The sequence below is a fragment of the Chinchilla lanigera genome, unplaced genomic scaffold (genome assembly GCF_000276665.1).
Source record: "Chinchilla lanigera isolate Chin_1 unplaced genomic scaffold, ChiLan1.0 scaffold00010, whole genome shotgun sequence".
NCBI lineage: Eukaryota > Metazoa > Chordata > Mammalia > Rodentia > Chinchillidae > Chinchilla > Chinchilla lanigera.
Genome location: NW_004955411.1, coordinates 3,969,738 through 3,986,885, shown reverse-complemented (window position 1 = coordinate 3,986,885; position 17,148 = coordinate 3,969,738). Strand labels below are relative to the sequence as shown.

The following is a 17,148-nucleotide window of genomic DNA, read 5'->3' as shown; positions in this document are numbered from 1 at the left end:
CAAAAAAAAAAAAAAAAAGAATAAATCAATACATATCAGCTATAACCATAAATATAAATGGTCTCGGCTCACCAGTCAAAGGAATAGAATGGAAGAATAGATCAAGAAACAAGTTCCAACAATATACTACATATAAGAAACACATTTAACTCAATGAGAAAGACATAGACTGAAAGTCAAAGGATAGAGAGCAATACCTGATGCAGCAAGAACATGGGATAAAGCAGGGGTAGCTATTCTACTGCAGACAAAGTGGATTTCAAGCCAAAACTGATTAAGAGAAATAAAGAAGGTCCCTACATACTTGTTAAGGAAACAATCCAAAAGGAAGAGACAACAATCATAAACATATATACACCAAATACTGGTGCACCCAACTATATAAAACAAATATTAACAGACATGAAAAAACAGATAAGCAGTAATATAGTTGTAATGGGGGACCTCAATACCCCAGTGTTACAATAAGATCAACTGGACAAAAAAACAGCAAAAAATTTCAGAGCTGAACCAAACCTCTGAAAAACTGGACTTAGTAGATGTCTAGAGTATTCCACCTCACAACAACAGAATCCATATTCTTCTCAGAAGCACATAGGACTTTCTCCAAAATAGGTCACATACTAGCTAATAGAATATGCCCAAGAAAATGCAAAGGAACTGAAATTATGCCATGCACATTATCAGATCATAGTGCAATAAAATTGGAAATCAATGGCAAAGAAACCACAAAAACTTCATAAACACATGGAAATTAAGTAACACCATCATGAAAAACCAATGGGTAACAGATGAAATTAAAGAAGAAATTAGACAGTTTCTACAATTAAACAATGCCAATAAAACGTATCAGAATATATGTAATGAAATTAGTCTTACAAAGAAAATTTATAGCAATCAGTTCCCACATCACAAAAAGAGTGAGCTCAAATAAATAACCTAATATTGAACCTAAAGATTTAGAAAAAGAAGAAAAAGTTAAACCCAAAGCACACAAGAGAGGGAATTATAAAGATCAGAACAGAAATTAATGTAATTGAAACTAAGAAAACAATACAAAGAATAAATGAATCAAGCCAGGTGTGGTGGCACATGCCTGTAATCCCAGCACTTGGGAGGATGAGGCAGGAGGATCATTATGAGTTCGAGGCCAGCCTGGGCTACACGGTGAGCTCAAGGTCAGCCTGAACTGCATAGCAAGACCTTGTCACAAAAAGACAAAAAACAAAACAAAACAAAAGAATCAATGAATCAGACTTGGTTTTTTTAAGAGATTAAACAAAACAGACAAACATTTAGGCAATTTTATCAAAAAAAGAAAAGACTCAAATCCATGCAGTTAGGCATGTAAAGCGCAAAATCACAATAGATCTTGTAGAAATAGAGATTATTAATACCTACTTTGAGAACCTACTCTAATAAAGTCAAAAAGAAGAAATTGATGATTCCTAGGTACATATAAACTACCAAAGCTGAATCAAGAAGATATAAAAACTAAATAACCCAATATCAGTCAATGAAATTGAAGATGTAATTTAAAAACTACCAACGAAGAAAAGCCCAGGTCCTGTTTCCACTGCTGAATTCAACAAGAAATTTAGAGAAGATATAATTCTACTTCTCCCCAAACTCTTTAATGAAATTGAAAGGGAAGCACTCTTCCTGAACTCATTCCTGGAAGTAAGTATTACCCTTATATCAAAACCAGAGAAGGATCCAACCAAAAAAGAGAACTACAAGAGGATTATACAACATGACCAAGTAGGATTAATCCCAGGGATGCAATGATGGTTTAACATGTGCAAATCCATAAATGTAATACATCACATTAACAGAACCAACAACAAAAATTACATGATCATTTCAATAATTCAGAAAAAGCATTTGACAAAGTCCAACTCCCATTCATGATAAAACTCCTACAGACAATTGGAATAGAAGGCCTTTATCTCAATCCGAGAAAAGTCATCTATGACAAAGCAACAGCCAACATCACAATAAATGGTCAAAAACAGTAAGCTTTCACTTTAAAATCAGTAATAAGACAAGGATGACAACTATTACCACTCCCATTTGATATAGTTCTGGAAACCTTAGCCAGAGAAATTAGACAAGAGAAATTAAAAGAGCAATAATGATAGGAAATGAAGAAGTTAAATTATCATTATTTGCAGATGCATGATACTCTACATAAAAGACTCCAAAAACTCCACCAACGACTTCCAGATTTAATAACCAAACTAACTAGCTTAGCTGGATTCAAAATCAACCTTCAAAAATCAATAGCACTCCAGTATCCAAATAACAAACTCACTAAGAAAGAAATTAGGGAAAGAACACCTTTCAGATTGCCATCAAGAAAAATAAAATATTTAGGAGTCATTCTAATGAAGGAAGTAAGAGACCTTTACATTGAAAATTACAGGAATCTGAAAAAGGACATCGAAGAGGATCTCAAAAAAATGGAAAGATATCCCTTCTTCTTGGGTAGGAAGAACCAATATAGTGAAAATCGCCATATTTCCAAAACTGTTATACAGATTTAATACAATCTCAACCAAAATACTGGAGGCAGGTTTATTTTCCATCAACGGACACTGACTAGGATTACTCCTAAAATATCAGGCCCCGATCTCTGGGAGCCTAGGGCTTATATGCGATAAACAAGCAGGAAGTAAAGAGGCAGAATGGCTTGTCAATTGGGGATTGGTTCTTATAATATGCATCACAGTGACCAGCCATTTCTAGGAGACAGAAGCAACCAGAACTGGAACAGAAACTATTACCTGGGCAACTAAGAAAGTGAAGTATACTGGCTGGGGCGTTGGGGGATTTTCTGATACAATATCAACAGCATACTTCACAAAGTTGGAGAAAATGATCTTGTTATGGTTTGGGTCTGACTGTCCTCTCAAAGTCTCATGCAATCACAGGTGTAGGTATTTCAGAGGAGACTGAATATAGAGTATGTGATGCCAGGATTAAGGGTACGATTGGCTTGGCACTGCCTTAATCCTGGTAGCCTGGACACAATATAAAGGACAGAAAGAGGCATGTCTTGTCCCTTGTTGCTTTGCTACCTTCTTCCCACGATGAACTGTTTCTCTGCAATGTCTGTCTGTCATGCCACCCTGCCTTGAACCCAGCCAATTATGGACTAAAATCTCTACAAACTGTGAGCTACATAAACCTGTCCCCCTTTCACTTTGTGTGTCGGGCACTAAGTCTCAGCAATAAGAAAAGTAACTAAGACAGAATTTGGTACCAGAGGAGTGGGGTCTTTGCTGTGACTATACCTGACCATGTGGATCAGGAGCCTTTGAGAATGGCTTGTGGGAAGAGTTTGGAAAGGCTTGGAGATGCTGACTAAAAAAGCAGAGCTGAAACACTTTAGGCTATTCTGTGTGGGAGATTCTGGTCACAGCTCAGAAGACCAGAATGCTGACAGAAATGATGTTGATAAAGACCAGGCTTGGGAGGTTTCTGCTGGAAAGAAGGACCACATTATCTATTAGACTCCAAACTATGCACGTTATGGCCTGGCAAAAAGTTTTTCTGCATTTTGTTCATGTCCAGAGACCATCTGAGACTAAGATTTGGGGCAGCAGACTAATTAATCTTGCAAAAGAAATTTCAAGACAGTCTAATGTTGGGGCAGTGGCATGGCTACTGTTGGGGGCTTTTAGCCAGATTTATGTTAATAATAAAGAGCAAAGAGTCCAGCACAATGATTTAAAGTGTTTTGAGTTTGGCCAGAAAGGAAGCTCCACTAAAGATGGGCTCTGCCAAGATGAAAGAGAGGAGAAATTGGTTGCTGAAAAGACTAGCAAGAAAAAGCCAAGTATTTCAGAAGAAGACAACAGAAAGATTTATTTAGCTCACAGTTTGTGGAGGTTTTAGTCCATAATCGACTGAAACAGTAGACAGGCACTGCAGAGGAGAAACAGTTCATAGCAGGCAGAAGGTAGCAAAGCAACAAGCAACAAGACAAGCCTCTTTCTGTTCCTTATATTGTATCCAGGCTACCAGGATTAGGGCAGTGAGGACATCACACGAACCAGCAGGACTCCAGCTTTGCAGCCTCAGAATGGCAAAGGTGAAAGACTTTGCTTTGACAAAACAGTCCCAGTGCACCATATTCCAGAGTGGCAGGATTCAGACCCAGCACTGCAAAAGTAAAAACCTAATAGACAGATGATACATTAGACTGAAAGATAAATAGATAGGTAGCTAGATAAAAATAATTAAGTGGCTACTGATTTATTTAGTATGAAGAAAAAGATGGCCCACTGGGTCTTCTTATAAGACAGGAGACTCGGGTTATAAAACCGCAAGACATGACCTCACTTCCTCGGCAACAAGTCCAAACAGAACTTGGAACCCTTGCTAACCAGCATCACCATCTATTAACAGCTGTCTCCCAAGCTCACTTGGCTGGAGACAGTCATCAGTGAACATGCTGAGCTGCTTCCCCACTTTGTGAGGTCGCAGCCTTAGGACCCCACAGGCCACACTGCAGCAGCCACACAACCATCACTGACACCCTAGGGAAGGTCTCCCTGGAACTGCCCATCAGTGACCTAGAAAAAGCAAAGTACTCATGTGAAGTCTCCCTAAGCTCAAATACCAACCACACAGAAATTCAAAAGTACCCAGGGCAAGTTTTGAGAAGCCCAGAGATACCCAGTAGCCTCCCCAGAGCCAGCCACAAGATACCCAGGCCTCCCCAGAGCCAGCCACAAGAAATCTAGAACATCAAAGGAGTCACAGCCTCCATCCCCCAAGAGACACTGCGAAGCCTCGTGTACATCCATTCCAGGACCAGCCACCATTATTGGACATAACTTGTCAGGGAGCCTTGAAGAAGTCCAGCCAGTGTGGTTTGTGAAGGCAGTCAGGCCACATTCGCTCATGGAGCCCTTGGTGCAGACTTCTGTGCAACCAGTCCTTCTATGGTCCCTGCTTCCCAAGCACCTCCATGACCCACATCTCTACTCAACAGGTGCTGATGATGGGAAGAAATACCATGATAACACATTTTGAGACTTCCATCTTCTTTGGGGGCCTTGTGATGAAGTTTAAGTATGAAATTCTTTTGACAATGAACAGCTTTTCACCATGAAATCGGTAGATGAGGAAGGAGACCTGTGTACTGTATCACCTCAGGTGGGTAAGAAGACTTTGGGATTCCTGAGCTAAACTAGGGTTCTGAACTCTTAATTCATGCACCGCCTTATGTACCAGGACATCCTGAAAACCTCTGTCCAGGATAAGATAAGTCCATGTACCACAAAGGTACACAGCTCTTTGATTTATTGTGCAAATGGCCACACTCTTCAACACAAATGTTTCAGCAGGCATGCTCATTGTGCCATCTGCACAGACTAAACAGGGGGACTTGGACACCAGATGTACAAGTGTATGGACTGTGAACTCTTATCACAAACTTGTCACACCTGAATCTCAGCAGCGTTATGTGCAGAGCCCGTGATATCACCGGATCGAACATCTGTGCTTTCAAACCCTGCACAGACAGTAATTCCACGTAATCCTTCAAATCCTGAGGGTCTGGACCAAATTGGTGAAGAAAAGGAGGCAGTGAACCCCAGGGAAAGTGGCAAAGCTTCGTGCAGTTTAGGTCTTTGGAACTTTAATTTGCTCCAGGTAACAGGGAGAGGAAGTTATATGAAAGTACTATTGGTTTTATTTTTAAAAAGCAGGTCATAGTTATGCAATGAAAGTTGTGAAAAAAGAGCTTGTCAACATTGATCAGGTATAGACAGAGAAGCACGCTTTGGAGCAGGCATCGAATCATCCTTTTCTTGTTGGACTGCGTTCGTGCTCTCAGACAGCAGACTGGTTTTGTTCTAGACTATGTAAAGGGAGGAGATCTAATGTTTTGTATGCAGCAACGAGGAATACTTCCTGAGCCTCAGGCCAGGTTCTATGCTGCAGTAATCAGTTTAGCATTCAATTATCTTCACGAGCAAGGGATAGTTTTTAGAAATCTGAAACTAGACAGTTTCTTACTGAACACAGAAAGGCACATTAAACTCACTGATGATTGTATGTGTGAGGAAGGATTACAGCCAGGAGACATGACCAGCACTTTGTGAGATACTCCTAACTACCTTGCTCTAGAAATTACAAGAGGAGATTATGGTTTCAGTGTCAACTGGTAGACTCTCAGAGGATTAATGTTTGAGATGATGGTTGGAAAGTCTCCATTTCATACTGTTGAAAGCTCTGATAACCCTTATGAAAACTAAACCCTCTCTTGCAAGTTATTTTGGAAAGAAAAATTCACCTGGCATGTTCTCTCTCTGTCTGTAAAAGCTGCAAGTGTCCTGGAGAGTTTTCTCAACAAGGACGCGAAGGAATGAACGGCTTGTCATCCTCAAAGAGGACTTGCGGATATTCAGGAGCATCCCTTCTTTCAAAATGCTGACTGGGATACGATGGACCAAAAGCAGATGGTATCTCCATTTAAATCAAAACTTTCTGGGGGAATTCAGTCTGGACAACTTTGATCCTCAGTTTACTAATGAAACTGTCCAGCTCACTCCAGATGATAATGACATTGTAAGGAACACTGACCTGCATGAATTGGTAAGTTCTGAGTATGTCAATCATCTTTTGGTGTATGAAGAGGAGGGTGTCTGATCCTTATTTTTCAACTGTTCTTTCTGCTTATCTTGCCATTTAATGAATAAAAAATTTGCTACCAGCCTGAATGGAATGAACCATTTCATAATTTTCCAGAAGCTAATTTTAATTTCCTCTTTGAAGTTATATTTAGATGTAACACTTGATTCTTACAGTCTATAATAAGGGATATTGGGGTTTTTGTAGACAAAGTTGCTGTTTGTGATTTGACTTCAATAATGAAGAAGTACTCACTTGTTAACTAAACATACTCTTTCCTTTATTAAGTGGAGACAGAATGTGTAATATTTTTTCTTGTTATTTACTCTGCAGGAAAATAATCTGCATTCTAAGTAGACAGTCTTAACTATGCTTGTTTCTCAACAAACCACATTACCTATACTTTTAGGCCCCAGTTTATGTAGTCTTTAGGGAAATCCATAAAATAGTAACAATTTTGAATAAATCTACAGAAAACACATGTATTGTTGTTCTATCTCCTTAATTAAATTTTTATTTAGTAAGGTAACACATGAAATAGTAGAATTCATTTTATGGGCAGAATTCTTCAGACCATTTTTATTAAAATTAGTGGCTAGGATCAACTGGGATGAAGGAGGGGAGAGAAAAAAGAAGGAAGAGGGAAAAATGTGCATACATATACCCAGGGTTAACTAAGATAACTGCACTACTAATATCTGTTGGTTTATTGAAAGGAACTGTTAATGTGTAATTGTTTGATCAATCTTGCATTCCTGTATCTGGTTATATGTGCAACCATTTTGAAGATGACATTATGTAATATAACAACCATTGTTAATATCCTATCACCATGTTTTGAAATTCTGTATCATTTTTATTGTTCTCTATGCTATTTTGTTTATGCATTTGTTTTTGTTATTTTGATTTTTTTTAAATGAGAAACAAAATTTATATGTACATATAAGGAGAGCTGGGATAGGTGTATTGCTGATGTCTGTGGTTTATTGAGAGGAACAGTCAATGCTTAAAATTTTCTTTTTTCTTCACCAATTTTGCACGCTTGAATTTGGCAATTAGAATGACTGATCTGAAAACAATATGCAGTATAAGAACCATTGTTGAACTCCTACTATCTTGTATGGTGAAGCTCTGCACCATTTCCAGTTTTTTTTTTTACTTGTTACTGTCTTTTTTTTTTCCCGTACCAGGGATCGAACTCACGACCTTGCGCTTGCTGGGCAGGCACTGTGCCGCTGAGCTAAATCCCCAGCCCCTCTTGTTACTGTCTTTGATTGTTTGATCAAGCTTACATTCTTATGTCTGGTGGTCTGAGCAACTTTGTTGAAGATAACAGTATGTAATATAGCAACCACTGCTAATTCCTATCATTTTGTTTTGAGATCATGTATTGTTTTTGTTGTTTTTGTGTTGTTTTAATTTTGTCTTCATTGTTGTTTTGTCAGTTTTTTAATTTTTAAAATAAAATAAAATAAAATTAGTGGCTAGCAATTTATTTAAATAATTGCCAGATACAGCATTCTTCTGTTTATTTTAGCACCATTTTTATACAAAAGACTTGAAAAATAACCATGATCATTTAAATACAGTATGGTACAATGGTACAATCTTCTCTTTAGAGAAGCTACCCAGTTTTAAATTTAGAACAACTTAAAATTTGTAGGCATTTAATAAGTTACCTTTTTAGCTTTTTTTGATGCCCCATTTCATTAGAAATATAACTTTTCCAAAGCTTGTAGTTATATATTGTCTTTTCTTCAAATAACTAAGCTTTGGTCATCTTAATGTAATATGTATTTGTCTGCCTTCTTTTTTATGTTAAAAACCCCCCAAAAAATTTAATACACATCAAAAAAGAAAATAAATACTAATACCTTTGAAAATTTCACCATTTATGTGTTTACAAGCACCAGGACATAATTTCATTAATTGAAACTGAGTTTCCTATTATTGTCTTTTTTCCTTTCTTAGTTGTAAGATTTTTGTAATTTTTTTCTGCTTTCTCATTCTTTTCTATTTCTAAATAATCTCACATAAGTTGTCTAAAACAACTAATTTTACTCCCTAAAATATACTTTTTGCATAATATATTCTTAGCCACTATTATTACTACAAAAATAAATAATTTGCATTTCAAATTATTTGATTATTTCAGCGTTGTTTTGTTATTCACAGACCACAGTTAACTATATTTACATATATATACAGTGTATGTTTGTATATCTATCATGTGGGTGCACAGATCATGTGTGAATGAGTGCATGTAAGAAACTACTGAACCGCTCAGCAATTTCTACTGCAGTGACGCATACCCCTGGTTTATGTCCAGTTCCCAACATCAAGATCAAGGTAACTGCGGGCCCTCCAAAGTCCCTCCCAGCTGGACAGTGCTCCTACCACAGAGCTGCTCACCGGACAGGGCATACATTACCAGAAGCAGCATGATTTCCTTCCTGCGAACTGACCACACCCTCAGAGTCCAGTCCCGGGCAGCAGAGAGCAGCCACCTCCCGTCATGGCTCCAGCAGATGGAGCTCACAGCTCCGTCATGACCTAACAAGGAAGAGGAGAGAGGACCAAGAGTGCTACCTGTCTGCACTTTGTCAAGAAACACCTACACTGCCTTTCTTCAAGAAGGAAATAACACACATGGTGGCATTTCCTAGTTGTTTCCTAGCTACGGTGACACCAACAGAGCCACTGCCCCAAGATGACACTTTACTTAGAGGTTCAATCAACACAGCTTCTCAAGGAGGTGTTTCTGAAACCTCATATTTCTTAAAATATGAGGTTCAAGATCATGTGTGTATCTGTATGTGCTTTTAAAAAGGAACGTTATAAAATACAATGTCAGAAAACAGTACAGAGGACTTCTAGGTAATTTATCTATCTTTTAAAGAACTACTTTTACTGTAATGGAGGAAGTCCAAAAGTTCCCCTGAGCATTCTCACACATAGACTACCGTCTGTAACATGGCTGTTTCGGGGGTTGGTTTCCCAGGCACCCACTCTGGTTGTGTGTTGTGACACTGGGGTGCTGGGGCCCAAGGAGCCCAGCAACTTCCACTTGCCTTTTCAGCTTTTCTGTCTAGCATCCCTCCTTCCATCTGCACCCATCCTGTTTGGGGATGGGAACACGTGGTCTTGGGTGCAACTCTGTCCTGTACTCAGAGCCTCTCAACAGGGCCGTGAGACAAGCGAGGCCAGCCTGCTTCAGTGTCCTCAGATGCCACCACCTGAGTTCCCTGAGGAGCAGGAGAGGCAGGAGCAGAAGGCAGAGATGGTGTTTTAGTGATCCACCCAGGGCCAGTGTATCGGAGGGACAGTGGCAGGGATAAGGAGGTGTGCGAAAAAGACACATAGCATAGATCACATCCAGATGGCTGATGACCCTAGACTTGCTACATTACCCCACCTTTGCCAGGACTTAGGCATTGAGTGATGATGCATAGAAGCTTGCCACTGCCAGGCCCTCTGCCTGAGTCACACGCGATAATTTAAAGATCAGACTATGTATATATCACCCTATCACATCGGCCAGGAGATCACCAAAATACAAGTGGACAAACCCAAGAAGATTTAAAAATAAGTCTGTAACTGGAAAAAAAAAAAGGGGACTAAAATCCACTGAGCAAAATAGTATTATCTTCTGTGACTTTGCTGCCCCCTGGTGCATGGCAGTGGCCTCTTTAACAAGGAGCAGGCCCAGGGAAGAAAGCTCAAGGTCGCCACCTGGGCTTCTCGGCTAGCAGTGAGGAGCCAGCATCCACAACAGCCTCGCTGAGCATCACCCACGTTTCCTCACCTTCCTATTCTCTGCCTGACCTCGGGGCAGCTCCGTGGCCAGCCACGGGGCTCATGGACATCCCACACCACATCGCAATTCTTTCGCCTCTCTCCAGGAAGACACCTGCAGTCACTTCCCAGCTTTGCCCTACCAAGCAGTGACTCTTGGGCTTGAACAATCTCTTCTTGATCATCTGCCGTCACAGCACCTGCAGCCCACCTGAGCAGGTACAAGCCTGAGCAATGTAGAAACTGAGCAGGTGCCCTCTGCCTGCCCCGGCACCACAAGGTGGGGGCCTGTCTTTCCTTAACCACATGCAGAGGGTCAAGGACTGACCTCCACTCCCAGCACAACAAAGCTACCTATGGACCCACTGGAAGGGGCCGCCCCTTTTCGCACAAGCCCAGGACCCTCAGATGGCATGGCTCAGCCCCATGGTGTACCACAGGCATGAGCTGGGGCGCGCTCCACATCCAACTGAATGGGTCGCCTATATGGGACCACACCAGGCCCCTTCTCCTCCTCTCTTCTCAGATTTTTTATTGTCATCAAATGTGTTGTCCGAAGGTGTATCTTCTTGCCAGAACAAAACAGAAAGGCCTTCTGCTCCTGCTGTGACGACCACTTCTCCGCAGTGTGTGTGAGGCCTCGATAAACTTCAGGTAGAGGACAAAGAGGACCAAGAAACTTGGACAAGGGGCACTGAGATAACCAGTGAAGTACATGGGACAGACAGAACATGGAATAGAGCTCCAGTGTGCACACCACACACAGAGAGGGGCTAAGGTTCAGACAGGAGGGACCTGAGAACAGAAAGCAGGGTGCTCTGGCTTAATGTCACCCTTTATGAAGATTACTTGTTATCCTACTCCACAGTCTGTAGTGACATCTTAGTTGGGTTTCAACTTCCAAAATGCCTGACCTGGAACAGGTACAGCATCCCACATCTCTGCCAGAGAGCCTTAGAGCTCTCCATGACACCTGTCCTGAACCAATTCCTGGGGAGGGGCCTGTCTCTGCTAGACCAGGAGAGGGTCCGCAGCCCCAAGGAAAAACAACAGATTGAACTAGAACTGCTGGCCCCAAGACAGCCCAGAGCTACTGTAAACTGCAAAAATAGAATGGGGTTTCACTCTGAAAGTGATTCTTTCCACATGGTAGGCTAGTCTTGGAGAAGAAATCCAGTGCAAAGCCCACCATATTTGAAAGTGTTCAACTAGGAGACATTTTGAGGAAGGGTTGATTTTTTGGAGCTATAGATGGAGCTATTCTGGGAATCAGAAACCACAGAATAACTGCATTTTAGGGTTTCCAGGGTCACCCTAATGACTGGGTGGGAAATGGCCACAAGAGACAGTCATGGAGAAGGGGGAAGGCTAGTTACAGATGCCCTGAGTTTAAGCTCAGCTCAGAAAGGATGAGGGGATCCCCCGCCTACGGCAGAGAGAAGACAGGCTGATTGCATGTGGTTTTTGGAGTGGGCTGGGTCCGAAAGTGCTGGTATTGAATCCAGCAAACTGCTTGACCTCCCTGCCCCACTGGTCTGTCTGCTTTCCTCATCTCCCAACACAATCAGAGGTACTTCTTAGCTAGCACTACTGCCACATACCAGCCTATAAATTATGCTTAAATAAATACAGAAGAGTGAAAACTACCCTATGCATATTATCAGATCACAGTGCAATAAAACTACAAATCAATAGAAAAAGAAACCATAAAAACTATACAAACACAGAGAGATTAAACAATATACATCTGCATAACCAGTGGTCTCTGAAGAAATCAAGTAAGTTCCTAGACTCAAACACTTAGGCCAATACGATATCTCAGGACCTGAGACATACTGAAAGCAGTACTTCCATGGAAGTTTATCCCTGTGAGTGCCCATGTGAGAAAAACAAGGAGAGCCTAACTAAATAATTTAATAATATACCTCAAAGTCCTAGAAACTCAAGAACAAAACAAAAATCCAAAGCTAGTACAAGGGAAGAACTTAGAAAGATCAGAGCAGAAATGAATGAAAACACAATTCCCAGCCTCTGGGTGCTGGCTATGAAGGTGGCTGTGATTTTCTCTCCAAAGTGCATATGCTCTGCTTAGTGCCAGGGCTCGGTGCTGTGGGAATTAGCAGCACATACCGTTCTGTGTTCCCCCACCCAGGCCTCTGTTCTGTGCTGTGGTTTGGGAAGAAGACATAGTACACTGAGCTGCGACAGCCAGAATCCCTGAGGCCACCCTTAAACTCACCTTCCTTAGGAGCAAGACACATTTTACCTGAAAAAGCAGCAGGTGTTCCACTAAGACTGGCATCCAAAACCAAGGAGAGATGGTTGGCTAAACCACAGGCTAACCACTGTCCATTTCCTGTTTAAAAACAAAAAAACTCTTATAGAATCCTAACCAGTGAGAGCCCCACTGTTAGGTAGCTTCATGTTCATTTTCTCAGGTAGGGAGGGATCTGAAACAGCCGCCAGCAAGGCTCACCAGCTCTCTCAAATATCCACCACCCTACACGGAGGGGCTGCCAGGCTCCAAGACCCATGTCACCCCTCGGAAGGACCTCACTTCCTCAGAACCACATGAGGCAGCCACCACCATTATTGCTGCTACCCTCTGTTTATAGAACTGAAACCAGAGTCCAAGTTGAGCCTCAGGCTGCAGGTCTGGCGCACAGCTGGAGCTGGGCTAGAGCACCCTCCACCCAGTATCCCCCCTACTCTGTGGCACATCCTGTTGCATACCAAAAGACTGATTAGGGGACTTATTCAGCCTTGCAGCTGTTTCCCTAAAACAGGACAGAAATAAAACTTAGATTTCCTCTGTATACTCAGACTTGTGGATCTATACCAATGTCCTAACCTATGAAAGGAAACAGAAGGCAAAGGCACAACACAGCTGTCAGCACACCTGACTTTTGCAAAGAGTTTACAGTGGAACTACCTAGACCAGTGACAGCAAACCTTTTAGAGCTTTCAATTATAACAGCTGGCTGCAGCATGTGTGCCATAGGGTCATCACCACTAACCCAAACGAAGCTGCGTCTAACCCACATGAAGCTGCACTAACCCTCACAAGCTGCCTCCTAACTGCTTTCAAACACTAATAAGGAACAGACCAGCTATGAGGGAAATCAAGAAATAGCCCCTGAGGGACACAGCCTAGCTGAGGGTCTGTGAGAAGAAGATTCAATTCACAGGCCAGCATGCGGCATCTTTGTGAGCCAGAGGCACGTCTCTAAGGGATCATGACAACTGTCTGCTAACTCCGGTCCTGGAAGAATGTGTGTGTGTGCAGAGGCTGTGCAGAGGAGAGCAGGGAGTGTGTCCTGGGTATCGATGCTGGAGCAGAGTTCTGCACCTATCCTGGTGGCACCAAGTGCAGACAGCTTCGCTCTGCTCTGGACTATACTTTGACCATGCAACTTCAACATCCAAGTTGAAAACATGTTCATGATAGAACAGTGGACAGAGGGAGACAGGGGCTTCCCCCTAGAATTCACCTACCTGAGAACTGGATGCAGCTCACGGCAGCTGGCTCTTGGGCCATGGCCACCTGCTTGCTCAGTCTGCTTGGTAGAGAATTCTCCAAAGGATATTCCTCACTTAAAAAGTCAGAAAATAAAAACCAAGAGAGATTTCAAGTGAGGACAGAAATAAAAATAAATGGGGGGTGGGGATTTAGCTCAGCGGCAAAGCGCCTGCCTGGCAAGCGCAAGGTCGTGAGTTCGGTACCCGGTACCAGAGAAAAACCAAAAAAAAAGAAATAAAAATAAAAGAAATAAAGTGGATTTGCCCCTGCATATATGTATAGTTTTATTCCATTAATCCTTAAAATATGAACTCTTATATTCAAACTCATGCAACAACTCTTTGCAATAGACTAGCATTCCATATTGCCCCAAAAGGTATACAACCATGCATGACATGAGAGTGAGGTTATGTTCTAAGAAATGCATTATTAGACAATTTCTGACACTGTGAATGTCATGGACCATGCTTACCCACACCTACAGGCAGAGCTGACTACCCACCCAGACCAATGATAGGAGCATAGTGATGGGACAGCCACTGCCCCCAGGCCCATGATGAACAAAACAAAATGAGATTAGATCATATCCAATGAAGAGATGCAGTAAACACAGGCTACTACCAGCACAAATGACAATTCCTTTACAATAAACTGCTTTACATAAGTAGAACACTCTAAAATAACAAGTCCAAGTGAATATATAAACCAGTAGCAGTGTGTGTCATCATTATCAAATACGATGCATGTTCATAATCATAAATGTTTATAATCATGTTCATAATGCTGTACTTGCATGTGTCTGGCAGTGCAGTGGAGGTAGCATCTCACCCCATTTACAATGTCTATCTTCAAAAAAGCAAAAAATAACAAATGCTGCCAAGGATGTAGAGAAAAGGAACTTCCATGCACTCTTCATGGAAAACTTAGTATAGCCACTATGGAGACCAGTATGGAAGTTCCTCAAAAATTAAACATAGATCTAGCATATTATACAACTAAGCCCCTTCTGGACAGATATCCAAAGAAAATGGTATCTGTGTGCTTATGCACTATTCAGATAGTTAAATGAATCAGCATACATACCCATCAACAAAGAATAGGTAAAGAAAATAAGGTATATAAACACAGTGGCATACTAGTCATCTATAAAGAAGAATCAAAATCATTTGCAGCAAAATGAATGGAACTGAATGACATTGTGTTAAGTTAAATATGCCAGACACAGAAATCCAAATACTGGTTGTTCTCTCCCACATGTAGAAGATTAAAAAATAAGCTGACATGGAATAGTGATTGCTACAAATTGGGAGGTGGGTGAGAAGAACAGATAAAGAAAGGATAAATTGGGATCAGTGGAAATAGTATGCACATATTGAAATATCACACTGAACCTCATTAGTATGTAAAATTAATACATGTTAATTAAAAAATCAGTATTTCATTAAGTGTTTCTGTTAGGTATTAACTATCCAATTGTAGATAAAATGCACATAAAAATGAACATTAAAATCAGTACCCCAAATCCTTCTCCACGACATAATCTTAAACTCAAGCACGAGACAGAGCCCAAGACGGCCCCAAGCTCTCTTGTTCAGACACATGGGCCAGCATCTGAAGAAGCATCTATTCACACAGAGTCAGGGCCAGTCCCTGCTGGTCACAAGGCAGACCTTCCAAAGTTACTTCAAACCCACACACTAGATTACATACCGTTTAGAACTGTTCTTGCATTTTAAAGATCTTCTACCATCATTCTTGATGTTAGTCTTTGGTGAAAACATAGTTAAACTGTGGAAAGAAAACCTTTATATCACTTTCAAAGACTAAGCTTCTAAATTCCTAAGAAAGCTATAGGCTAAGCACAGTGGTGCATGCTTGTAATCCCAGCTACACAGGAGGCAGAGACAGAGGAAACACAAGTTCAAGGCCAGTTTGAGACTGTCTCAAAATTAGAAAACAAAAAAAAAATCAAAAGAGCTGAGTCGTACCTTCGTGGTGAAGCACTTGTTTAGCATTGACTGGGTTCGATCCCCATCTCCATCCTTCCCTCCACCCTCCTCTCCATCTCTCTATCCCTCAATCCGTATTTCCATCCCTCCCAACCAGAGTCAGCCTAGACAGCCTACACAAGGAGTCAAAGTCCAGGGACCCCAGGAGGGCTTCAAGGGAACAGAGCAGCTTTGGCCACTATGTCAAGGCCACAAAAAGGTCTAGGACTTAGAATAGGAACAGGACGGTGTAGCTCCATTTTAAAAGAAAGGATCTCCCTTTGAGAAATCCAAGCCCCGTGAAAGACTAGGAAATTCCAGGACCTTGCTGTAGCTGCCCTAACTACCATGTTGTTTCATGTTTCCTTGACTGTGAACAACTTCCCACAATCAGACTTGCTGCCTGTAGTTCTGAGTATCCAAATTTTAACTCTCCAATGTTAAAGCAAAGCTGTGTTCCAAGAAAGTTCTTGTGATTTAGGCCTTAGGGGCCTAAACCATTTGAAACCATCATTGCTCTCTCCATCAGCTTCTTACCCACCAGAACCTGCCTTATCATCTGGCAAAAACTCAGTCACTGAACAGAGGCCAGTACATACTGTAGTGACCATTCAATGAACGCTGCACTTGCGACCACTGCAGTGACTTGGCATTCCGCGGTCTAACCCTCCACATTATGACTCCTGTTGGTACCTCTGTCTCCCCTTTCTGCAGTGTGACTCTTGAGGACACATTTACAGCTGCATCTACAATACCCTTGAAGCTCTGCTTTGCTATTTACATGAACAACGCGAAAGCCCGTACTCACTGTGGTGCCAGTGCATATCCAGATGACCTGACTTTAGTGTGGAAAACCACAGGTCTGTCCTCTGTGACTCTCTGCACAACTGCTGAAACAATTTCAAAGTGGCAGAAAATACTGAACATTACAATTTCACTATAAGCACAAGAGGAAGCTAGCCTTTTAAAAGCAGAAAACTTCACACAAAAATGAGTTTCTGACCTATGACATTAAAAGGTTCCATACCACAGAGTTAAACCAGTCCATGCCAGCCAAAGAAGATGAAATAAAGGAAATCAAAAGTACAAAACAGAAAATCCCACACAATTTTCTCTCACTCTTTAAATTTCCCTACACTGAACATGCTTACACATTTCCAGTGCTCCACGGGCACCACACTGGCCACAGGGAAACTGCTA

At 41.4% G+C, this 17,148-nt stretch overlaps 1 protein-coding gene and 1 pseudogene across 6 annotated transcripts in view; one reads left to right on the top strand and one right to left on the bottom strand.

Moving 5' to 3' along the window:
* Wdr27 (WD repeat domain 27) overlaps window positions 1–17,148 on the bottom strand; it is a 194,417-nt gene that overhangs the window by 136,306 nt on the left and 40,963 nt on the right. For 3 of the 6 annotated variants that reach the window (XM_013510744.1, XM_013510748.1, XM_013510747.1), the window contains exons 14-18: window positions 16,757–16,838; window positions 15,671–15,748; window positions 13,936–14,033; window positions 12,707–12,796; window positions 9,077–9,198 (exon numbers count right to left, since the gene is read on the bottom strand). In XM_013510744.1, the coding sequence (XP_013366198.1) occupies window positions 9,077–9,198; window positions 12,707–12,796; window positions 13,936–14,033; window positions 15,671–15,748; window positions 16,757–16,838 (470 nt within the window). The remainder of the gene's footprint in view (window positions 1–9,076; window positions 9,199–12,706; window positions 12,797–13,935; window positions 14,034–15,670; window positions 15,749–16,756; window positions 16,839–17,148) is intronic. The other 3 variants (XM_013510746.1, XM_013510749.1, XM_013510750.1) reach the window with 1 other exon arrangement.
* On the top strand, window positions 4,763–6,722 carry LOC102005452 (annotated as a pseudogene).